Source organism: Stegostoma tigrinum, chromosome 12 (genome assembly GCF_030684315.1).
Source record: "Stegostoma tigrinum isolate sSteTig4 chromosome 12, sSteTig4.hap1, whole genome shotgun sequence".
NCBI lineage: Eukaryota > Metazoa > Chordata > Chondrichthyes > Orectolobiformes > Stegostomatidae > Stegostoma > Stegostoma tigrinum.
The window spans coordinates 9457257-9483695 of NC_081365.1; the positions used below are offsets into that span (position 1 = coordinate 9457257).

Genomic DNA, 26439 nt, shown 5'->3' on the forward strand with positions numbered 1-26439 from the left:
TGCTGAAGATAGTTGTGCCTATGATACTACCCAAGGAACTCTTGCTGAGATGTCCTGGAGCAGAGAGTACTGACCTGCAACAAGTAGAACCATCTCCCTCGTTACTGAAGTTCCTCATTCCTGAAACCATTCTTGTGAATTGCTTCCACAGTCTCTCTATTGCATTCACATCCTTCATACAATTCCACTAATTTGTTTTTATTCACTCACAGGATGCTGGTGTCTCTGGCTAGGGCAGCATTTATTGCCCATCCCTAACTGCTCAGAGGGCAACTAATAATCAACGGGTCTAGGCCCGAAACGTCAGCTTTTGTGCTCCTGAGATGCTGCTTGGCCTGCTGTGTTCATCCAGCCTCACATTTTATTATCTTGGAATCTCCAGCATCTGCAGTTCCCATTATCTCTAATAATCAACCACGTTACTGTGGGTCTGGAGTCACGTGTAGTCACCAGATAAGGATGGCAGTTCCCTTCCCTGATGGACATTAATGAGCCACATGGGTTTTTACAGCAATTGACAAAGGTTTCATTGTCGTGATTAGATCATTATTTCCAGATTTTATTTATTGGGTTCCAAGTTATACCATCTGACAAAGTGAGATTTGAATCGGCATCCCCATAACATTAGCTGATGTTCTGGATTAATAGACTAGCCACAATGCCACAAGGCCATCACCTCTCCTAAACCTTTATACACAAAGAGCGGTAGAGGTTTGGATATCTCTTCCACAAACAGCCGTTGATGCTGGATCAGTAGTTAATTTTAAATCCAAGATTGATAAGTTTACTTAAGCAAAGGTTTTAATGGATATGGGCCAAAGGCAAGTATATGGAGTTAGATAGGCTGTGATCTCATTGAATAGCAGTACAGGCTCGAGAAGCTGATTGGCCTTCTCCTGTTTCGATGTAGATTTGTCCCTTGTTTTGAATTGTTACCCCAGCAGTCAAGGATTCAAACGGGGATTGCTGCTGTTAGTGTTCAGTGGAGAAGGGTCTTGCGACCCACCAGGGATTGGGATTTTATAGGAGTGAGGGGATGAGGTGCCACTTTAAGTTGAGTCACTACACTACAAAGATTAAATGTCGCTTTCAGATGCTGTTCTTTTAACAAGTAATGTCAATTAGATTTAAAGCAAACTCACCGAGGGCCTTGGGTTGCCTGATTGCAAGCCAGCTGAAGATTAGTAACCCAACACAAAGAGCCAGCAGAAGGAGGAAGCACTCAATGAGCATCATTTCGAATGAGCTGAGTTTTCTGAAGTTTTTTAAGCAGCCAGACATCTGGTAAATGCTGCAGGCACTTCCACGTAAACTGCGTCCCAGTGGTATGAAGAGAGAAGACTGCGACTTTGCAAATAAAAAGAAACTATTCAAGTGACTTATAGCAACCAGTTTGTAGTTGTCGACAACTTTAATCTGTCACGTTCATGCTGATCGATACACTCTAAATGAGATTTAATTGCATGATATGTTTGGTCATTGAAGCATAACACTTCAAGAGGCAACCACTTCTTCAATCTCCTGTCTAAAGAAAGTTGTAAAATGTTAAATATCAGCTACCTGTTATGATACTGGGAAGCAGTAAAATGATTTACGCAATGTTCACTCTGATGCCTCATAAACCTTTCACCATGAGTGCAAAGCTTTTATTGTGAGGTGTAGTCATTTTTGCAGGAAATGTAGCACCCAATTTACCCATAGCAAGCTTCCATAAAGATAAGATTAAAAGAAATTGGAGCAGACGCAGACCATTCAGCCCGTTCAGCCTGCCCAATGCCAGGTAATTGAAGGAGGCAAGGGAGGAGATTTCTGTGGCCTTGACAGTGACCTTTGTACTCACTTTAGTCTCTGGCGAGATCCCAGAAGACTAGAGGAGACCCAGTATTGTTACTTTGTTTAAGAAGTGCAACAAGGATAATCCAGAAAATTATAGTCCAGTGAATGTCACATCAGTGGTTGGAAAATAGCTGGAGAAAATGTTTTGGAAGAGGATTGGGTTAAGTATGTAGCCTTGTTGTCCACCCCTCTCACTTATCTCAATATCCTCCACATGCTTCCAAACCTCATCCACCCAGGGCTTTTGCAGGGATCATATTTCCGAGTCACACTGTTGGGACAAGACAGTGGATGGCCTGTGGATTGGCTGACTACTATCAACCCCTAGAGGAGTGGAGGAGTCCTGTCTCAAGTTCAGCCAGAGGAGTAAAATAAAACAGTAAAAGCAAAATAAAGTATTACTTATAAATGAACATACTTGTCATATTGGAGCACTGTTCTGACGTATACAATGCAAGTGAGACCAACGTGTGTCATTCCCAAGTTTTCCTGTTTTTTGCCTTCTGGACAGTGTCTGTGGGTCAAGAGGTGGTCACGCTACCCCATCACACCACCGCCCCACCCCCAGCCCTGCCCTGTCCCTATGTCTATGAGTTGCAGTGGAAAGATACAACTTTCTGATTCAAATGCATCGGTGGTGCCAAACAAAACACAGTGAACACCATGCATCATCAATACCATTCCTTCAAATATTCCGCAAGCTTTCAACAAAAATGCTAAATCATCGCAGTGCAGAACATAGGCATTATTGAAAAAAAGCAACACTAAGTCAAAACTCTGCATCTTGAACTCAAAATTGTGTGGTCAGGTGACCAGCAGCAGAAATGGCTTTGAGATTGGATACAAGCTGCAATCAAGCAATGCTGGGAATTTTGGTCAAGCTAGTTTAAACTCTGGTGTTGGTTAAAGCTGCAGTCAGGACATGTTACGACTTGCAGTTTCCTGTGTTGGCCAAATAAGGCAAGTGTCATGTGGTCAGCTAGACAAACTGCCACCTTGTTACCTTACACAGAGCATGAAGTCTGGCTGTTTTTTATGCTCCACTGGCTGGGATCGACCAATGCGATCAGGTTTTCATCTCCTAAGATGTTGCTTGGCCTGCTGTGTTCATCCAGCTCCACACTTCTTTATCTCAGATTCTTCAGCATCTGCAGTTCCCATTACCTCTTGGTCAATTCATTGGTGCTTCTGGAAATTGATCACACTTTTGTGACAAAAGTCAGCAGAACAGAGGATTCTCAGGAATAACATTCGAGTCCATACTTGAGAAGTACGTGCTCTGAAGTTATCTTCAGAGAAGTCAAAGAACCACAAGGCTAGATCGACACTGAGAGCAAAGTTGACCACTTGACTCAAATCAGAGTGCTCTTTAATCCAAGCCAAACTTATAGAATTAAAGTCAGAGTTAGGGTTAAAAGGTTGCAACAAATGTATATTTTATAGTGAGCATTGGTACCTGCAGAGTTAAAATAAAGAAGATTTTGTTAAATTAAGTTAAATTCTGAGTCTCACTAGAGAAAAAAAAATGGTTCTTGGGATGGCAGGGCTGACAAATGAAGAAAGCCTGGATCGACTGGGCCTGTACTTACTGGAATTCAGAAAATTGAGGTGGGGCTGTTTTAGAAAGATATAAAATCCTGATGGCTAGATGCAGGAAGAATGTTCCTGATGTTGGGGAAGTCCACAACGAGGGGACACAGCCTAAGAATAAGGACCAAGATGAGGAAGGATTTCTTTACCCAGTGTTGTGAACTTGTGGAATTCTATGTCACAGAAAGCTGATGGGACCCGTTGTTCGATATGTTCAAGAGGAAGCTGGATGTGGCACGAATGGCTAAAGGGATCAAGGTGTACGGGGAGAAATCGGATGTGGGATACTGAAATTGCATGATCAGTCTTGATCATAATGACTGGTGATGCAGGCTTGAAGGGCTGAATGGCCTACTCCTTCATCTATTTTCGATGAATCTAGAAATACCTGAATAAAAGATGTGAGTGTTCCTCTCAGGTCAGAAGAAAGCAAATGTTTTGGTGGGTGTTGGTGTTTTTTCTCCTCATATGATTTCCTGCATCACTGTCAGGATGAGTACAACACTTGAAGCTTCAATAACGAAGCTAGTGGCTAATAAACTATCTTTCTTTGGTCACTGATGAACCTTGAGTATCATCAGCTGATCCAGCATTCATGCTTGTCCCCAGAGTCTAGGGGCAGACTGGAGCTGAGCTCAATGTGCTTCCCATCTGGGATGCAATGAAAGCACAGCTCATTAGTTAGCTCCCTCGCCATTATGTCAGAGGTATTTTTTTTTTGGTTCAAGTACTAGCCAGCACTTGGTTAGATGTAATTATGATTGAACAGTGGCATTTTCAGACAGCTCCATTCGGAATTGCAGAAAGGAAATATACTTTTCCTCAAGAAAAAGATGAGGGCCGCTGAATAAAACAGTTAACAAGAACATTAAGAAGAAAGTAAATTGAACAGAAATGACTAGGCAAGCAATAATGGGCAATGAGAGTCATACAAAAGATAACTGTGGCTGCGAGTGCAAAGCTGAAAATAGGAAAGTAAAGATTGCCTGTTCTGCAAGGTTTTTTTCCTTACAGCTCCAAACCAGATGAGCAGGAATTAAATTGGTATTTTTTTCAGTTCTTTCATTCAATTGCTCTTGGGTTCTGTCAGTAATTTCATGGTATGTGTATCCTGAAAATTTCAAAAATTCTCAGAATGTCACATCTTTCGCTGTCTTGGTCATCATTTATAGTCCTTTATCGCGCTTGGGAAGATATGAGTAAGCCAGCTTCTTGAACCGCTGCAGCCCAGGGGATGTAGCAACACACACACAACTGAGTTCTGAGGAAGGGCCAACGGATCCAAAATGTTAACTCCGCATTATTCCTTTACAATGTTGTCAGGCCTACTGAGCTTTTCCAGAAACTTTGCTTTTGATCCTGATTTATCGCATCCGCATTTCTTTCAGTTTCAATAAGCAGCTCCAGCATTTCACTGACGTTGAGGGAGAGACTGTTATCTTTACTCCACTCCATTCAGCACTCTCTCTAGTGAAGGAGGTGGATACAATTACAACATTTAAAAGGCATTTCGATGGGTACATGAGGGTTTATGCTGGCAAATGGGACTAGATTAATTTGGGATATCTGCTTAGCATGGACAGGTTGGACCTGTTCCCAATGCTGTACTTCTCTATAACTCTAACTCTACCCTTACAGATCCTATGCCTTCCGTGTCTATGTCACTTCTTGCTGACATGGCAACTCTGCTCCCTCTGACCACCTGCCTTTCTTACTGCAGGATATGTTCCTGCAGCACAGTGGCTCAGTGGTTCTCACTGCAGCCTCACAGCGCCAGGGACCCAGGTTCAATTCCAGCCTCGGGTAACTGTCTGTGTGGAGTTTGCACATTCTCCTCCTGTCTGTGTGGGTTTCCTCCCACAGTCCAAAGATGTGCAGGCTAGGTGGATTGGCCTGCTAAATTGCCTGTAGTGTTCAGGGGTGTGTGGGTTATAGGGGGATGGGTCTGGGTGGGGTGCTCTAAGGGACGGTGTGGGCTTGTTGGGCCGAAGGGCCTGTTTCCACACTGTGGGGAATCTAATCTATTTAGTTTTCAGCCTTGATCTCCTTGCAGCCATGTGTCTGAGATGCCCACAACATCATACCTGCCAATTTCAACCTGTGCGATGAGCTCATTGACAATGTTTCTCATCCTGCCTGCATCTCTCTCAGTCCTGCATTGGCTGCCTCCTTCTCTAGTTGTCCACTTATCTGTTCTGCCTGAAGATAGATTCCTGGCCCTTTCCATATTCTCTGTCCTACTGTTTATTTTAGAATCTTTAATAAATTCTGCTGAGCCCTCCCTCCCATTAACTTTCGCTCTAACTTTCCATGCAATTAAGCCTACACCCCACTTTTTGGTTTAAGAAACTGGAACAAGAGTAGGCCATTCAGCCCCTCGAACTTGATCCTCCATTCAATATGATCATGACTGATCCACTTTCCTGCCCTTTCCCTATAACCCTTGATTCCCTGACTGACCGGGAATCTATCTATCTATCTCAGCCTTAAATATACACAGGACTCTGCTCCCACTGCTGTTTATGGCAGGAAGTTCCAAAATCTCACAACCCTCTAAGAGAAGAACTTACTCCACATCTCAGTCTTGAATTAGTGCCTTTTTATTCTGAGACTATGTACTCTGGTCCTCGTCTCTCCCATGAGGGCAAACATCTTCTCAGTATTTATCCTGTCAAGCCTATTAAGAAACTCTAAAATGATTGACTCACAATGGTCAGAATTTGCTGCGGAAATTTCTGCACGTGCAGAGGCCTTTGTTAACAGTCTGTAAATAGAGACATGGAGGAGGGACAATGTGAGCTGTGAATCACCACAAATTGACCCTCAATGTTCCCATGAATTTCAGCAAGTTGCTCAATTTGTGTTCCTGAAATTAATTAAACTCGCCGCGGAGAGATTAAACTGGCAAGATACTGTGATTGCATCACTTAGTAGGTAATTCATAGGACACGAGACCAAATCTCTCCCCGTGGATACACGGAATTTAAACTCAATTCATCAAATGAACTTCTAGAATTTCTGGCAAATTATACACAGCTGGGTATGAGGCTGAGCTATGAGGAGGATGCAGAAATACTTCAGTGTGATTTGAATAGGCTGAGTGGGTTGGTGCCAAATGCATAGCAGATACAGGATAACATGAAAAAATGTGAGGTTATCCACTTTAGCATCATAAACGGGAAAGCAGATTATCATCTGTTTGGCACGAGATTGCGAAAGGGTGAGGCGCAAGAACACCTGGGTGTTTTTCAACACAAGTTCTTAAAAATCAGTATTTAGGTGCAGCAGGTGGTGATGAAGGCAAATGGTATGGTGGCCCTCACAGACAGAAGATTCGAGTACAGGAGCAGGGGTGTCTGGCTGCAATTGTATAGGGCCTTGGTGAGACCACACCTGGGCAGTTTTGGGCTCCTCATTTGAGGAAGGATGGTTTAGTTATGAAGACAGTGTAATCAAAGTTTACCAGATCACTTCCTGGCATGGTGGTGCTGATATATGAGGAGACAATGGATCAGCTAGGACTATATTAGCTGGAGTTTAGAAAAATCTATGAAATTCTCACAGAAAAAGCAGAGTCAACACATCAAGGATGTTCCTGATGACTGAGGAAACCAGAACCTCAGGTTGCAGTCTGAGGATATGGGGTAGGCAATTTAGGTTGGAGATGGGCAGAAACTTCTTCTCCCAGACAGGAGTGAGTCCATGGAATTCTCTGCCACAGAAAGCGGTTGAGGCGAAAATATTAAATGTTTTCGAGAAAGATTTAGATATAATGCTTTGGGCTAAATGATCAAAGGGTATGAGGAGAACGTGGGAACAGGGTCTGAGTTGGATGATCAGCCATGATTATCTTGAACGGGAGAGCAGGCTGGGAGGGCTGAATTTTCTGTGCTTTTATACAAAAACTAAAATCAGCAATGTTCAGCATGAAGTTGTCAATAGTCATGAAATCCCAACTGGTTCACTAATGCCCTTTCAAGAAGGAAATCTGGTGCCCTTACCTAGACTGAAGAAGGGTCTAGGCCCGAAACGTCAGCCTTCTTGCTCTTCTGATGCTGCTTGGCCTGCTGTGTTCATCTTGCTATACACCTTGTTTTCTCAGATTCTCCAGCATCTGCAGTTCCTACTATCTATCTCTCTGATTACTTCTTAACCACCCACTGAATATCAGAGCAAGTCATTTAGTTGTATTCTGGAAGATGGCACAGCTCATCACCCTCTCAAAGACACCCTGGGATGGGAATTGTATTGTCACTGCGTAACACTAACAATGGTAACTTGTTCTGAAGTAGAATCATATTGGATCACTAATGGTGGCAGGCAATTAAACATTCCACTGGATGAAGATGCTCCACAAATATCCCCTAATGTTGGAGGAGCCCGGTATGTCAGTGTAAAAGATAAGGCTGAATAATTTGCAACCACTTTCAGCATAAGGCGGGTGAGTAAATGGCCTTCCAGAGAGGTCCCCAGCTTCACAGATACCAGCCTTCAGCCTGCTTGATTCATTCCATCTGATATCAAGGAATGGTTACAGGCACTGAGTCCTACAAAAGTCGTGGGCCCTAACAACATCCCAGCAATAAAATTGAAATTGTGTGCTTTCGACCTTGCTATGCCTCTAGCAAAACGGTCTAGTTTACAACACTAGAATCTACCAAAAATGTAGGAAATTTCCTGTAGACATCTTGTGTCCAAGAAGTTGGACAAAACCAAACTGGCAATTACTCCCCTATCAGTCTAATCTCGATCATCAGTAAGTTATTGGAAAATGCCATTGACAATGTTATCATGCAGCACTTGCTTAGGAATAACCTACTCACTGGAAAGTCCAGTTCGGAGTTCAAGGGGACCACTCAGCTCCTGATCTCATTGCAGCTAGGGTTTAAGCACGAATTCCAGATGTGAGGTGAGAGAGAGTGTCCTTGACATCGAGACTGCATTTTAATGAGTTTGGTATCAAGGAGATCTCGTAAAAATTTGAGTTAATTGGAATCAGGGGAAAGCACTCCATTTATTGGAGATTCACATGGCACAAAGGAAGATGATTGTGATTTTTGAAGGTCAGTCGCCTTAGCTCTGGAATATTCCTGCAGGAATTTCTCTGTGTAATATCTAGGGCCCACAAACATTCATTTGCTGCAACAGTAACCTTTCCTCTATTATAATGTCAGATGAGGAGATGTCTGTCAATGATTACACAATGTTCAGCACCATTCACAACTCCTCAGATACTGAAACAGTCCTTGTCCAAATGTAGCATGATCTGGATAGTATGCGGGTTTGGGCTGATGAGTGACAAGTCACATTCATGCCACACAGATTGTTATACAACAACAGAAAATCTAATCATCGCTCCTTGACCATCAATGTCACTGCCATCACTGAATCCCCCACTATCCATGGGGTTAATACTGACTGGAAACAGAACTGGTCTAACCAAACGAAAAATCTGGTTAACAGGAATAGGTGAAAGACTCAAGCCTGGGACAAATAACTCATCTCCTTATTCCCCAAAACCTGCCAATCATCTGAAAAGCACAAGTTGGGGGTGTCTTGGAATATTTCCCACTCACCAGGATCAGTTCAGTTCCAACAACACTCCAGAGGTTTAACATTATCCAGATTATCCAGGATAAAACAGGCAACTTAATGGGCAGCAAATTTGCAAATATCCACACCCACAACCACCAATATTCAGCAGCAGCAGTGTGTACGATCCACAAGATGCCCTATAAAGGTTTGCTAAGAGTCCTTGGACATAACTCCAAGTCTCATAGCATAGTGGGTCTACTCACAGCCCAGCAGTTCAAAAGGTAGGTCGCCACCATCTTCTCAAAGGTAATTGGGTATGAGAAATAACTGTTGGACCAGCCAGTGACACCCATGTTGAATGAGTACAGTTGAAAAACTCAAACTGTTAACTGTTTTCCTCTCAATAGATGAGTTTCTGCAGCACTTCCTGTTTTTGCTTCAGATTTCCTACATCTACGGGACTGCATTATCATTGACTTGTCAGTGGTTAGGGCAGTCCTGGGTCAAGTAATTCATACTTTACCGTATGTCATTGTCACTGGAATTCCAGCAGAAGAGTTTTTTTTAATCCCCCATATTCTTTTTTTTAAAAAATAAGTTTGCTTCTGAAAATTTTGTCCACCACTCCCCCTCCCATTCCTCAGACGACATGTCCATCATGGGCCTCCTGCAGTGCCACAATGATGCCACCCGAAGGTTGCAGGAACAGCAACTCATATTCCGCCTGGGAACCCTGCAGCCCAATGGTATCAATGTGGACTTCACCAGCTTCAAAATCTCCCCTTCCCCCACCGCATCCCAAAACCAGCCCAGTTCATCCCCTCCCCCTGCTGCACCACACAACCAGCCCATCTCTTCCCCTCCACCCACTGCATCCCAAAACCAGTCCAACCTGTCTCTGCCTCCCTAACCTGTTCTTCCTCTCACCCATCCCTTCCTCCCACCCCAAGCCGCACCTCCATCTCCTACCTACTAACCTCATCCCACCTCCTTGACCTGTCCGTCTTCCCTGGACTGACCTATCCCCTCCCTACCTCCCCACCTATACTCTCCTCTCCACCTATCCTCTTTTCTCTCCATCTTTGGTCCGCCTCCCCCTCTCTCCCTATTTATTCCAGAACCCTCACCCCATCCCCCTCTCTGATGAAGGGTCTAGGCCCGAAACGTCAGCTTTTGTGCTCCTGAGATGCTGCTGGGCCTGCTGTGTTCATCCAGCCTCACATTTTATTATCTTGGATTCTCCAGCATCTGCAGTTCCCATTATCACAGTTCCTGATCTTTCTCTTCTTAACTTGCATTTCAAAACATCCCAAAATTTCCTAAGCGCTATTCCCTGCACTCTCATTATACAAATATTCTTTTTGCCTCCAACATTTTTGATAGTTTCTCGGTAATTAGATGCAAAACATTTTCTGGCTTACTTCAAACTCTCATGCAGTGGGGACACTGCATTTACATAGCCTCATGCTCTGGGGTTCTCGTTGACTTTTCCTTATCATGCATTTTCAGCATCAAGCTGTTAAGCTGTTATGAGACATTAGCTGTCAGTGAATGTGTACAAAGAATCTTTGGATCTCAAATACATTGCCTCACTGTAATGGATCCTATTCAAAGGAAATCATTCTTTTTATCCTTCCAGCTAATCTCTATTCTACATCTTGACCATCACCAAAAATTGAGTGACTAATACTGGCTACAGGATGATGTCTATTCATGTCCCAATGGAAAAATGTGTATCATCTTTAGCTCCTGATCATTATAATTACGCCCAACCATTTCATGTTATTTGTACCCATTGCACTCATGCAATAAACTGTACCTTGTTGTGTAAGATAAGTGATTATTCTTGTTAAGTCTTTCAAATGGCTTATGCTCTTCATCCAATAATCACATAGGCCCTTAGACACCACTTTAAGGGGAGGATTACTGGACCAAACAGTTCCTGCCAGTGGCTCATACCTTGAGCCTAATATATCAAGGTGCTCAGTGATGGGCACTGTTATGCCCTCTAGTTTTGGACTACCCTTTCCAGGGAAAACAAGGATATTGGCTATTCATCCTATCCACGCCTCTTTTGATTTTATAAACTTCTAGAAGGTCATCGCTCAGCCTCTGATTCTCCAGGGAAAATAGCTTCAGCCTATTCGGTCTGTCGTTTCAGCTGAAAGCCTCCAATCCTGACAACATCCTTGTAAATCTTTTCTCCTCCCTTTCAAGTTTGACAATATCTTTCCTATCGCAGGGATACTAGAATTGAACACAACATTCCAAAAGTGGCCTAACCAATGTTTTTTTTAATCTCCCAACTCTTACAGTCAATGCATTGTCCAATGAATGCAAGTGTACCAAACATGTTCTTCACTATCAGAGATAATGGGAACTGCAGATGCTGGAGAATCCAAGATGAAGGGTCTAGGCCCGAAACGTCAGCTTTTGTGCTCCTGAGATGCTGCTTGGCCTGCTGTGTTCATCCAGCCTCACATTATGTTCTTCACTATCCTGTCTACCTGTGACTCCACCTATGATCTTGCATCCCAAGATCTCTTTGGCTGGATTTGCCTTAGCAAAATTGTTGCTAAAAATTCTTCTTGAAAAAGCAATGAGAAAATGAAAGAATATAAGCGAGTTTATTAGTTTAAGAACATTGCTAGTTTAAGAAGACATGGGTAGTCGGTCAGTACTTGTATGACAAAGGCCAACATTGAGCAGTGCTTGTAGGAGCTGCAACTGGGCCAAAGCAACACTCCAGAAGAAAGCTTTCACCTCATAGCTGGTAAAGGGTACAGGGAAAAAAAAAGTTTGGGCTAGCAAAATAGTAAAGCTAACTACAATGAGAAAGATAAAGTTTAAAGAAGAAGGATTCCTGGGGGGAATTTGAAGTTTCAGAAGTAAAACTAGAGATCATTGTGGGCAAAAGTGAGTGGGAGGTGAATTACAAAAAAAGTGCAAAAGACCAGGCCATGGAGGAAAACAATGAAGAAGAATAATTACCATTCAAAATGAATTTTGATAACCTTACAGATAGTTTCCATAAGGTAAAGCTGCAGTAGACAGAGTAGAGGTCAGGAATATACCAAGATCACAGTTTTGGAAAACTGGAAAAGTTTATTAAAGAGATCGAAAAAGCAAATTTAAATGACCAAATAAAGGAACTAAGACAAAAAGTGAGTTTTAAAAATTTAGTAACTTTTAGATGAGACAAACACTCATAATTTAAACAACAATTTTTGTGGGAAGAATCATAGCTATACAAGTTTATTTAAAAAGAAAAGCATGCAAGTGAATGCACACTGTATATTAGGCTCTGGAATCTGGGAAACATTCATTTTGCCTCTGAAGAAGCACAATGCCTCCAATTTGGCTGTTGAAGCTGTGTAAACTCTGAAGAAGCACAATGCCTCCAATTTGGCTGTTGAAGCTGTGTAAACTCTCCAGAAGCTGTGGAATCACCATTTTGATAACTAAGAATGGCTGAAAAACCACAGCAAGCAGTACAGAGATGCATTTTTAAAAATTCATTCACTGGCATCACCAGCTAGGCCAGTATTTATTGCCCATCCCTCATTTCCTAAAAGGCATTAAGAGTCTTCCACATTGCTGTGGGTCTGGAGTTACATGTAGGCCAGACTAGGTAAGGGCAGCTGTTTCCATCTCAAAAGCATATTAGTGAACCAGATGGGTTTTTTTCCTGACAATCAATTTACGGTAATCATGAGATTCCTAACTCCAGATTTTTATTAAACCCAATTTCTACCATCTCCCCTGGCAGCATTCAAGCCCAGGTTCCCAGAACATAGCCTGGGTCTCTGGATTAACTGTCCAGTGATGATGCTACTAGGCCATCTCCTGTCTTGATGGTTCACACTTTTAAAACCTCAGAAAAACTAACACAATGCAGGTTTGCTAATCAACTGAATATCAATTGTAAATGCAAAAAAAAACAGAATTGTCGTAATGAAAATTTAAAAGCTTGCACACAAACAAAATTCTGCAACATTGTGACATTACAGCTTTTAAACTCGTGAAGAAATTTTAAGAAGACAGAATTTCATCAGCATAGAGTGCATGCAAGAATACAAACTTAAAAACAATAGAATAAATACAGAATTGAGATGTTACATGTTTAAAACAGCTTTAAATGAATAAGAATGAGTAAACTTATTGGAATGAGAAATGATAATTCTAAAAAACTTGGGCCAAGCACAAGCCAGGATTGGATGTCATGAAAAAATGAAGTTCTTGAGATACAAAATTGTTTTAAAATTAGATGTTTTGTCTGAAGTTGAATAAGTTAATAAATATTTGAATTATTAGGTCTTGTGGCAGATGTTGCAATAATTTGTGAAAATATAAAAAGAATGTTCTAATAATTTAGATGATGTTTCAAAGAGTTTTGATCATTAATTACTTCAAATTGAGAACAAATAAAATTCTTGAAGACTTAATATTAAACAAAGGCATCTTACAGGGAATCCGATAGGACATCGTCAATGACTTTTAGTGATTAATAGAAAACTGTGAATATGAAGATTTAAAATCAGAATTCATGAGAGGCAGATGTATTGTTGGAATTTTTGATGAACCTTTTTCAGCTCTATTACAGGTGAAGGAAGATTTAACTTTGGGCAAAGCTACGCAAATCATGCTGAAACAGACACCAGAAAGACATGAGAGATAACAAGGTGTAGAGCTGGATGAACGCAGCAGGCCAAGCAGCATCAGAGGAACCGGATGGCTGAGGTTTTGGGCCTGGACCCTTTATCAGAAAACTGCCCTGAGAGAAGTAATGGAACCTACATATTGATAAGATATACACTAAAGAGTCTTGTGAGAAGCCAATACAAAATAAACTGAATATCTGAAATTATGAGTCTGTGTCAGCATTGTGAAACAATAAAACCTCAAAACAACCAGCACAGAAAATACCAAGCCATGACAAAAGAATGTTAAACCCGTAAAACGGTATATAAGTTCTAGAACACGTGTTGAAGCAGGGCACAATTTTAAAACAGCAAAAAGCTAAATTCCTGGAGGCTAACATGATAGAATGACTACCATTAGGAAAGGAATCTGCATTAGATGATCTGATTCAAATTGAAAACATTGCAAAGGCATTCTTGGGGAAATTAACAATTCATCTGAAATTATTTCCATCAAGCTTGTTTAAGTCAATTAACATTTTATTAATTTTAAACTTAATACAAGAACAATTGTAATCATAGCATGGTAAAATTTAATATTCAGGTCAAAAGCAAGAAGATTGGGATGGACACAATTTTGTTCAAATTAAATAATGCAAATTACAATGAATTGAGGATAATTAGCTCAAAGAACCGGGCAGATAGATTGCCAAGAATAACAGTAAGCAAGCAGTGGCACATATTTAAATCAGTAATTTATGAGTCTCGGCAAAAATACATCCAAGTAAAGGGGAAAGATTCAAAGAGAGGGTTAAAACAAGCATGGCTAACCAAGTACTTAAGGAGAGTATTAAGTTAAAGAAAAAAAAGGCTAAAGTCAGTGATAGGCCCGAAGATTGTGATAAATGTAGAATCCAGCAAAATTAAATTTAAAAATAAAAAGGAGAAAGTAAACAATGAGGGCAAACAAGTGAGAAAAATAAGAATTGACAATAAGAGCTTCTTCAAATTTATAGAATGGAAGAGGACAGTTAAAGTCAACACAGTCCCCACAGAAAATGAATCTGGGAAGATGGTTATGGGGACCAAGAAAATGGCAAATTAGTTGCACATATTTTGCATCAGTCCTCATTGTGGGAGATATATGGAAATTCCCATTAGTATTGCAGAATATGGGGAGGAATTTAGTACCTTTTCCCCACTGACTGAAACGTATTGGCTTCTTAAGGGGCTTGAGAGTGTCAATGCTGAGCAGGTGTTTCCCCTCATTGGGCAGTCTATTACCAGAGGGCATAGCTTTAGAGTAAAGGGGCACGAATTGAAAACTGAGATGAGAAGGTACTTCTTCTCTTAGCGGGTTGAGAAATTTAAAAACTCTTGCCACAGAGAGCCATGGGGCAGAGTCCTTGTGTATATTTAAGGCTGAGATTCTAGATCAGTAGGAGGATCGAGAGTCATGGGGAGAACACAGGAAAGTTCACATGAGGAATGAGGGATCAGTATTGATCTGATTGAATGCTTGAGCCAACACCCATGGCCTAACAGCCTATTCCTGTTCCAATGTCTTATGGTCTTAAGGCCTTCGTGTCACTCTAGTTTCCCCATGGAAGGCTCATTCAGAAGGTCAGGAGGAATGGGATACAGGGGAACTTAGCTGCTTGGATACAGAATTGGCTGGCCAACAGAAGACAGCGTGTGGTAGTAGAAGGAAAATATTCTGCCTGGAAGTCGGTGGTGAGTGGGGTTCCACAGGGCTCTGTCCTTGGGCCTCTACTGTTTGTAATTTTTATTAATGACTTGGACGAGGGAATTGAAGGATGGGTCAGCAAGTTTGCAGACGACACAAAGGTCGGAGGTGTCGTTGACAGTGTAGAGGGCTGTTGTAGGCTGCAGCGGGACATTGACAGGATGCAGAGATGGGCTGAGAGGTGGCAGATGGAGTTCAACCTGGATAAATGCGAGGTGATGCATTTTGGAAGGTCGAATTTGAAAGCTGAGTACAGGATTAAGGATAGGATTCTTGGCAGCGTGGAGGAACAGAGGGATCTTGGTGTGCAGATACATAGATCCCTTAAAATGGCCACCCAAGTGGACAGGGTTGTTAAGAAAGCATATGGTGTTTTGGCTTTCATTAACAGGGGGATTGAGTTTAAGAGTCGTGAGATCTTGTTGCAGCTCTATAAAACTTTGGTTAGACCGCACTTGGAATACTGCGTCCAGTTCTGGGCGCCCTATTATAGGAAAGATGTGGATGCTTTGGAGAGGGTTCAGAGGAGGTTTACCAGGATGCTGCCTGGACTGGAGGGCTTATCTTATGAAGAGAGGTTGACTGAGCTCGGTCTCTTTTCATTGGAGAAAAGGAGGAGGAGAGGGGACCTAATTGAGGTATACAAGATAATGAGAGGCATAGATAGAGTCGATAGCCAGAGGCTATTTCCCAGGGCAGAAATGGCTAGCACGAGGGGTCATAGTTTTAAGCTGGTTGGTGGAAAGTATAGAGGGGATGTCAGAGGCAGGTTCTTTACGCAGAGAGTTGTGAGAGCATGGAATGCGTTGCCAGCAGCAGTTGTGGAAGCAAGGTCATTGGGGACATTTAAGAGACTGCTGGACATGCATATGGTCACAGAAATTTGAGGGTGCATCCATGAGGATCAATGGTCGGCACAACATTGTGGGCTGAAGGGCCTGTTCTGTGCTGTACTGTTCTATGTTCTATGTTCTATGTAGTCCAATTAGATTAATTGGATAAAGAATCAAAGTTACAGCTCACAGAATTGAAACTGTATGGCCCAGGAGGTGCGCCTCCCATGATTCGGCACATGCTATATGTGCCAATGTATGACTAATAGGGCACAAGATTTGAACAGTCGTGTGCTTTACATTACAACATTGCTCACCTTTGAGCCTGCAAAGCGATTAGTCTTGGCCTCAATAATCTTGTGGGGATATGGGGGCTTTGTTTAGTTTGCTGGAAACAAATGATTCAGAAACAAAGTGTTATTAGCCTCTGGTGAGGGTACAGTGGCAGAAGATTTCATTGTGCTTTCTAGACTCATGCCAGAACTCAAAAAGAAGATTGAACCAATTGAAATTATCCACATTGGCAAAATAGAATTATTTTGTACCGCAACAGGGATGAGATGAAAGATTTGACAGGATTAGTGCAAATGGTTACCTTGCTACCATCACTGAAAAACACTTCAATGTGATTTCTCTCAAAACAGAGTTCAGTGCCAGTAACAGAGACAATGCAAAGTGCTCCACAATCCTGCAGTACTATGACTGAGAATGTGGAAACAACTCGTTCTTCAGAAGGTGAATTAAATTGTCCAACCTATTGAATAAGCTGAAGCAAATGTTTACACACATGAGATAATGGGAACTGCAGATGCTGGAGAATCCGAGATAACAAAGTGTGGAGCTGGATGAACACAGCAGGACAAGCAACATCTTAGGAGCATAAAAGCTGACGTTTTGAGCCTAGACACTTCATCAGAAATGGGGGCGGGGGAGAGGGTTCTGAAATAAATAGGGAGAGAGGGGGAGGCGGATCGAAGATGGATAGAGGAGAAGATAGGTGGAGAGTAGTTAAAAGGGTGGGGTTGGAGCTTGTATAGGTGAACCTAGGTGGGCAAGTAGGGAGGGGATAGGTCAGTCCGGAGAGGACGGGCAGGTCAAGGGGACGGGATGAAGTTAGAAGGTGGGAAATGGAGGTGCGGCTTGAGGTGGGAGGAGGGGATAGGTGAGAGGAAGAACGGGTTGGGGAGGCGGGTACAAGCTGCGCTGGTTTTGGGATGCAGTAGGGGGAGGAGAGATTTTGAAGCTGGTGAAATCCACATTGAATTCATTGGGCTACAGGGTTCCCAAGCAGAATATGAGTTGCTGTTCCTGCAACCTTCGGGTGGCATCATTGTGGCACTGCAGGAGGCCCAGGATGGACATGTCGTCTAAGGAATGGGAGGGGGGAGTTAAAATGATCCGCGACTGGGAGGTGCAGTTGTTTATTGAGAACCAAGCATAGGTCTTCTGCAAAGTGGTCCCCAAGCCTCCGCTTGGTTTCCCTGATGTCGAGGAAGCCACAACGGGTACAACGGATGCAGTATACCACATTGGCAGATGTGCAGATGACCATCTGCTTGATTTGAAAAGTCTTCTTGGGGCTTGGGATGGGGGTGAGGGAGTAGGTGTGGGGACAAATGTAATACTTCCTGCGGTTGCAGGGGAAAGTACCGGGCATGGTGAGGTTGGAGGGGAGTGTGGAGCTGACAGGGAGTCCTGGAGAGAGTGGTCTCTCCAGAAAGCAGACAAGGGTGGGGATGGAAAAATGGTGGAGTTGGATTGTAGATGGTTGAAGTGTTGGAGGATGATGTGTTGGATCCGGAAGATGGTGGGGTGGTATGTGAGGAAGAGGGGGGTTCTCTTTTGGTGGATGTTGTGGGGATGGGGTGTGAGGAATGGCAGTCAGTGGTGAAACAGCAGCACAGAGGTGCAGAGACCATGAGATTGAATTCAGTGCAGGAGAGAGATTGAGCCATCTTTGAGAAAGCCAAACATTGAGAGTGCAGGTCCCTGGTTAAAAATGGAGAGTAGTTTGGAACTTCTAACATTCTTTTTCACGACAAGAACTGTAATGCTGAACTTTTAATTAATTAATTTATTTCTCTACTCTTTACTTAAGATTTTGTACCTAGGTACGTTATACATGAGATGGCACTGTGAATGGCAACTTGGTAAGCTTTTCACTCTGCTGCTGTATCCGAGCACTTGAGTGCATGTGACAATAAAACTTACTCTTAACTTTCATCCTAATTCTTGAACTGCTGCAGTCCACGTCTGTAGATAGACTCAAAATACTCTGGGAGGGAATTCCAGATTTTTGTCTTGGTGATAGCGAAGGAATAGCAATGTATTTCCAAGTCAGGATAGTGAGTGGCTTGAAGGGGAACATGCAGCTGGTGGTGTTCCCATGTATCTGCTGCCCTTGTCCTTCCAGATAGATATGATTGTGCCTTTAGAAGGTGCTGTCTGAGGATCTATGGTGAATTTCTACAATGTATTTTGTACATATTATACACCACTGCTACTGAGCGTTGGTAGTGGAGATTGTGGATATTTGTGGTGCCAATCAAGTGAGTTGCTTTGTCCTGGATGATGTTCAGCCTCTTGAGTGTTGTTGGAGATGTACTGATCAAGGTAATTGGGGAAAATTCCATCACACTATTGACTTGTACTTTGTAGATGGTGGACATGCTTCGGGGAGTCAGGAGGTGAGTTACTTGCCACAGTATTCCTAGCCTCTGACCTGCATTCATGTGCTGAGTCCAGTTCAGTTTCAGGTTGATGAAAACCCCCAGGATGTTAATAGTGGGGGATTCAGTGATGGTAATGCCATTGAATGTCTATGGTTGGTGTTAGATTGTCCCTTGTTGGAAATGGTCATAGGCTGGCATTTGTGTGGCACAAATGTTACTTGCAACTTGTCAGCCCAAGTCTGGATATTGTCCAGATCTTGTTGCATTTGAACATTAAATATTAAGCATGAAACCTCAGCTGTTGTTTACTGCAACATCTGAGACTCCATCTTTCAGATTATATTAGATTAAGGCCCCATTTGACCTCACATTTGGATATCAAACATACCATTATGCTGTTCAACGAGGCCAGAGTAATTCACCCTTATCTCGCAGTCAATGAACTCTCTTGTTTTGAGTCTTTGCTTCATTTTTGTCTTGAAGAACTGAAGGAATGATAGCCAAGAAGGCACACATTTCAAGGTACTTGCCTAAAAAGAGAATACAGCTACACAGCTAAAAACTTACCTGGTGCAGCTGTGCCCTCCTCATTTTCAGTAGCAGGTGTGTGGAGAGAACATGAGCCAGGAAGGGACTAATATATTTGGGCATTGGCTAAACCCGAAACACTACACCTTTAGTGTCTCCCACCCATCCTGTTGGTAGGAGAGCATTTTGGTGGTAGAGATAATAACTACGTGACATAAATTGGGAACAGATGCTGTCAGGGAAGACCACCACAGAAATGTGGAGTTTGTTTAAGGAATGTGTACTGCATGTGCTGGATGTGTTTGTCCCTAGCAGGCAGAGAAGATGCAGTCGAGTGAGGGAGCCATGGTTCTCACGAGAGGCCAAACGACTGGTTAAGAGGAAGAAGGAGGCTTATGGAAGGTTTTGGAAACAAGGAACAGAAAAGGCTCGAGAGGGTTACAAGTTATCCAGGAAGGGGCTGAAGAAAGGGCTTAGGAGAGCAATAAGGGGGCATGAGAAAACCTTGGCAGATAGGATCAAGGAAAACTCCAAGGCTTTTTACACGTATGCCCTGAACAAGAGAATGACCAGAGAAAGGGTAGGGCCGATTAAGGATTGTAAAGGGAGTTTGTGCACAGAGATTAAAGAGATAGGAGATGTCCTTAATGAATATGTTACTTTGGTATTCACAACTGAGAGGGACCTAGTTGTTGAGGAGGACAGTGTGAAACAGGCTGGTAGGCTAGAGGAGGTTGATGTTTGTAAGGAAGATGTACGAGGAATTTTGAGGAACTGGAAGATCAATAAGTCCCCTTGTCCTGATGGGATTTATCCAAGGATTCAGTGGGAAGGGAGAGAAGAGATCACAGGGCCTTTGGCAATGATCTTTTCATCCTCACTGTGCATGGGTATAGTGCTGAAAAACTGGAGAGAGGCAAACTTCATTCCCTTGTTCAAAAAAGGGAACAGTGATAACCCTGGAAATTACGGGTCAGTTAGTCTTTTGTCAGTGGTGAGCAAATTATTGGAAAGGGGTCTGAGAGACAGGATCATTTGGAAAGTCACAGTTTGATTTGTAATAGTTAGCATGAATTTGTGAGGGGTAGATCATGCCTCACAAACCTTACTGAATTCTTTGAAAAGGTGACCAAACACATGGATGAAAGTACAGCAGTGGATGTGGTACATATGGATTTAAGTAAGGCATTTGATAAGTTTCCCCATGGTAGGCTCATGCAGAAGGTAAGGAGGCATGGGATAGGGGGAAATGTGGCAGATTGGATTCAGAATTGGCCAATCCTTAGAAGGCAAAGGGTGGTAGTGGACAGAAAATATTCAACATGGTGCTCATTTACGAGCGGTGTACCACAAGGAACTGTCCTGGGTCCTCTTATATTTGTGATTGTTGTAAATGATTTGGATGAGGGGGTGGAAGGGCGGATTAGTAAATTCGCAGATTATACGAAGGTGGGTCACATTGTGGACAGTGTGGAGGGTTGTTCTAGGTTACAAAGGGACATTGATAGGATGCAGAGCTGGGCTGAGAAGTGGAGAAGGAGTTTCACCCTGAAAAATGTGAGGTGATTCATTTTGGAAGGACAAACTTGACAGCAGAATATAGGGTTAACAGAAAGATTCTTGGCAGTATGGAGGAGCAGAGGGATATTGGGGTTCATGTCTACAGTTCCCCAAAAACTGCCACCTGGGTAGATAGAGTTGTCAAGAAGGAGTATGGTGTGTTAGCCTTCATTAATAGAGGGATTGATTTCAAGAGCGGTGAAGTTATGCTCCAGCTATACAAAAAGCCTGGTTCAGCCACATCTGGAGTATTGTGTCCAGTTCTGGTCACCTCATTACAGGAAAGATGTGGAAGCATTAGAAAAGATGCAGAGGAGATTTACTAGGATGTTGCCTGGAATGGAAGGAAGGTCTTACGAGGAAAGCTTGAGAGCGCCAGGGCTTTTCTCTTTAGAATGACGAAGGATGAGAGGTGACTTGTTAGAGGTGTACAAAATATCAGAGGTATAGACAGAGTAGACAGCCAGAGACTTTTTCCTTGGGTGGACATAACTATTATGAGGGGGCATATTTTTAAAGTGAGTGGAGGTAGATGTAGGGGAGACGTCAGAGTGGATTCTTTACTCAGAGAGTGGTCGGAGCGTGGAATGCATTGCCAGAGAGCGTAGTGGAGCCAGCCTCATTAGGGACATTTAAACAGCTATCAGCTAGGCATGTGGATGATAGTATAAGGCAGGGGTAGAGGTTAGATACACCTTAGGATTAGGGTAAATATTCAGCACAACATTGTGGGCTGAAGGTCCTGTACTGTGCTGTACAGTTCTATGTTCTATGTTCAAAGCTAAACTACAGTATAGTTAAGGCTTGGAATTCGTAAGATTGAATAGAGCCTTTCAAAAAGAAATTGGACTCAGTCCTTGAAGGAGAGAAACGCAAAGGGAGATGGAGAAATAATGGGGAAATGGGGCTAAAAGTTCTCCAAAAGAGCTGGCCACGACCCAATGAGTAACTGGTGTCTTGTACTTACCTCTGATTCTATGATTGAATATCTATTTCTACTCCAAAATCACTAGAACAGTGTTGGAATGACAATGTTATTTGGGGGAGCTTGCTGTTTGACAACTGGGTGCCATATTTTACACATTGTAATCGTCACTATACCTGAAATTTAGCATCCTAAGTTGGATCTGAGGACTTTGCAATATCCTGAAAGGTACTACCAATATGCAAATTCTGCATTCTTTTAGCACTGTAAGTTTTTTGATCTATTTTTGCACAACAATCAGCCACCATGCACCTGTGAATTAAGTGGAGATGATTTTCTCAGGTAGAAGTATTTTTTTCCCAAAGCAAGGACCACTTTGGAAGCCAAGTAGAATTTCACAAAGGGTGATGGTCTTTTGTAATAACCCAATAGTCAAATAACACAGCCACATTGATGAGTAACAAATGCCTAACGATTAGTGATAGTAAGAACTGCCGATGCTGAAGAAGAGTCCCAGCCTGTAACGTCAAATTTCCTGCTCCTGCTTTGCTGCCTGGCCTCCATACTGTGTTATTTCTGACAATTAGTATCTGGGTAATTTCACCCTTAAAGAGAGCCAACACCTTTAAAAGAGAATGCTGACTGGCAAGATAACTTCAGAAGCTGTAATTCAATAACATAACATTTTGATGTTATTAATGGTTTGAACTTTCAACCCACATAAAAAAAATCCAAGATGGACCTTTGATCAGCCATAACACTCGTTCAGAACAATAATCATAGCTCTTATCTAGGTCCACTGTTTAAAGATTCTGCAAGTCCACAAATTATTGAGCAATCAATAAATATTGAAGATTTTATTTAAAACAGCAAAGTAATTAAGTAAAGTTATTGATCAAACTGATTATTTCAACAAATGTTCACCTTGATATCCTTGAAAAACATTTATTGGCATCTGTAGAAATATGTTTATGAAAATGGGACAGTACTGGTCGTTTGAAGATTTTGCAGGTCTGTGCACCTTCTTTTGAACTTACCACCAAGATCATTTGCTGTTTTCAAAGAATGACCAAAGGTTAAGTGTGAAAATGGGACGTGTCTCATTTTGTTGGGTCATGTCTTTAGGACAGTTGTATTTTTGAGTACGCTTGCTTACTATTCCACTTGTCCTAATTTCGTGTCTCACATTCTCTATTTTAAAAACGTTGTCTCTTTGCATGACTCACTTTCCAATCACTGTAAGGATGATTGCCTTGTTTATTTTAAGATGCCCCAAAGCCACCATGGAGTAGGAGGTTTAGTAAACTACTTCTAATTGAATCAAAGAATCATACTACATAGAAACAGGCCATTTGATCCAACTCGTCCATGCTTACCCAATGCTCTAATTTGATCTGTCCAATATGCCAGCATTTGGCCTCTGTCCCTCTAAATCCTTCCCATTCTTGTACCTATCTAGATGTCTTTCAAATGTTGTAATTGTACCCACCTCCACCACTTCCTCTCGCAGCTCATTCTATACATGCACCATCCTCTGTGTGAAAAAGTTGCCCCTGAGTTCTGTTTTAAGTCTTACCCCTCCACCCTTAACCCTCTAGTATTGGGCTCCCCTACCTTGGGAAAAAGACTTTGGCCATTCATCTTATTGATGCTCCTCATCACTTTTATCTCTATAATCTCAATGAACTGCTGAAAAAAGATACATTTTTCAAAACTTTTCATCTTGCCCTCTTGCACAAGAATATTGATGTAAAAGGGAATGCAAAGGGGTTGTTCCCAACCTCCACTTCAGGTTCCAGAAATTGCTACCATGCATGGGCCTCAGAGACCTGCGCTGATGGAAGTAAATGAGAGGAAACTCCCGTTGTTTCCTTTGACATTGGCATTCTTGTGAAGCGTCCTGATGAGTTCAATGTGAAAAGCCTCAACAAAATGTGCCTTTTTTCCCCAACCTTTCTTTATACCATTTTACTTCCTCAAAAATGTCTAACGTCATTCACTACACATTTTCTACACTTCCATGAGCCCTCATTAAAAAGAAATTTTTTAGCCTTTGCTTTTGATTTGAAAAGGAAATGTTCTCAATTCCCTCAACCCAAGAATTTATGGTTGTCTTTATTATTTTAAAATTTTCAAAATCTTTGTCCTAATAAATACAATGTTTAGAATGATGTAATAAATGATAAACAGTCATAATGTAAAACACTTACAAATGAATTGACTATACTTTAGGAGAGAGATCTTTAGTCAGTGGGTGATTGTATTCTGGACTTTCAATAATAGCCTAAATGAGCAATGACTGGCACCACAGAACAGAATTTCCTGTCTGGTATATTTTGGCAATTTATAATAAATTCTTTTGGGTTATATCTTTCTGGATGACAGGGTACAACTCTGGTGACATATGTTCTAATCTCACTAAGGCAGATGGTGTAATGTGAATTCAGCAAAAACATGGGATGGTAAAAAGTAGCCTTATGACAACTGTGTAACCATTATTATTTGTTGTAAAGACCCATCTGTTTTACTAAAGTGTTTTAGGGAAGGAAATCTGTTGATCTTATGTGGCCTGGTCCACACATGACTCCAGACTCACAGTGATGTGGCTCACTCTTAACTGCCATCTTATATGGCTCAGCTAAACTGCTCAGATTGAGGGGCAGTTAGGGACAAGTAGCAAATGCCAGGCCAACTAACAATGTTCACATTCAATGAATGAATTTTGAAGCAACAATGCTTTATTGTAAACAAAAACAGAAATTGCTTCGAGGGACATTTCCTCAGAGTCCTGATTTCACACCACAGATGTTGTCAGACCTGCTGAACTTTTCCAGTAATCTCTATTTTGTTTCTGACTTACAGCATCCACAGTTCCTTTGGTTTTTGTTTAATGCTTTATCCTAAATTGCCACCTTCTGATGCCCAACTTTGTCACAATTTCTTACCCTTAATGTTTTACAAAAATCTGCTGTCTTTTATCTTTCACATTCATAAATTGCCTAATTTGGTTTCTTTCTTACTCAGAAACAATAAAATGAAGCACTTTATCGAATAGACCAGATTCTTTCCATGGTCTATATTAAAATGATTTGCAGTTCTGAGAGAGTTAAAGGCCATAAATATCAAGCATGACTTTAACTCACTCTTAATGTTCAGTGTCTGATTGATCATTCACATGGTTGTTGATTGGAGGTGACACCGAGGTGAAGTTTCATCTGATAAAGCCTATCTGGAATTGGTGGGGCAGATCATGAGTGAAAAGTCTAATATATTTCTGACAATCAGACAGTTTGTGTAATTACTAATGGCATGGGTTGTGGAGTTCAGTAGGCATGGATCTGCCCAATACTCATTCGCATGAGAGATAATGGGAACTGCAGATGCTGGAGAATTCCAAGATAATAAAATGTGAGGCTGGATGAACACAGCAGGCCAAGTAGCATCTCAGGAGCACAAAAGCTGACGTTTCGGGCCTAGACCCTTCATCAGAGAGGGGGATGGGGAGAGGGAACTGGAATAAATAGGGAGAGAGGGGGAGGCGGACCGAAGATGGAGAGTAAAGAAGATCCTCATTGGCATGACACAGGTTTCAACTGGCAGCTGCTTTTGATCCCATTCCTCTACATCTGCTAGCACTCACTCACTCCATGTGTGGCATCAATGGGGACCGTGCGATTGCCCTGCCAATCCCATAGGTAGTTGGAAAACTCTGCCATTTGTCATCTATTGGTGGGGAGGCGTGGCTGGGTTTGAAAGGGCACATCTGGTTCGCTCCAACCCTCTCCTTCCGTCTTCCCAGAATATTGGGTGACACAGCCCTTTAGCGTCTTCATAAAGGGAGCAGATACAAGAACTGTTTTCACCGATGGAATATGGATGATTGAGAACCCTGCCCCAACACCACACTCCTGGCTTAGAGTCATTGTCTCCAATCCTGACTGGGTAATCCTTTGTTCATCTGCTATCAAATGGGGCTCCTGCCACAATGCCCACTGGTCTCCATTTAGACGCTATGCTATACAGGTTTTCTTATCTTTGAGCATTGCTGAGATAGTACTGGTTTTTGAGGGTGAAACTTCCACCTCCACCCACCACTACCATCACGTCCAAAGTGGTGGTTTTGAATGGTGGAAAGGAAGGGAATTAATTGGGTTCACTGACCCTGGTGAGATCCTCAATCATCTCATTCTTGCTATTTCACCATATTCTGGGAAAGCAAATCCATTTGGGGTATTCTCTCTTTTTTTTTAGTTAACCTAATTTGCTAATCAATCTGTTCAGAGCTGTTCTTACACACCTCTGGAGGAAGTGGAACTTGCCTTGGTTCAGGGGTGGGGCCATTAACACTGCATCCCAAAAGGGACCTTTTGGGATATTCTCAACTCACCACCAGTTAGGTCCTTAATGATCCAATTCATCAACTAACACTGATTACCAATTGACAAGGACATGAGAAAGGCAGCTAGTTTCCTGGCAACCAGAGTGACTGACCTACTGCGTTAGGTAGTTGATTCTATAATTGTCCCATTTAGTGGGGCATTTAGAAGTATAGAGGGCAGGCAGGGCGGCTGGC

At 42.2% G+C, this 26439-nt stretch overlaps 1 protein-coding gene across 1 annotated transcript in view; it reads right to left on the bottom strand.

Annotated features, from left to right (window-relative positions):
• tmprss15 (transmembrane serine protease 15) overlaps positions 1–1517 on the bottom strand; it is a 103182-nt gene extending 101665 nt beyond the window's left edge. The window contains exon 1 of the mRNA XM_048540111.2: positions 1143–1517. Within this exon, the coding sequence (XP_048396068.1) occupies positions 1143–1281 (139 nt within the window). The 5' untranslated portion in view covers positions 1282–1517. The remainder of the gene's footprint in view (positions 1–1142) is intronic.
• Positions 1518–26439: the final 24922 nt, after the last annotated feature.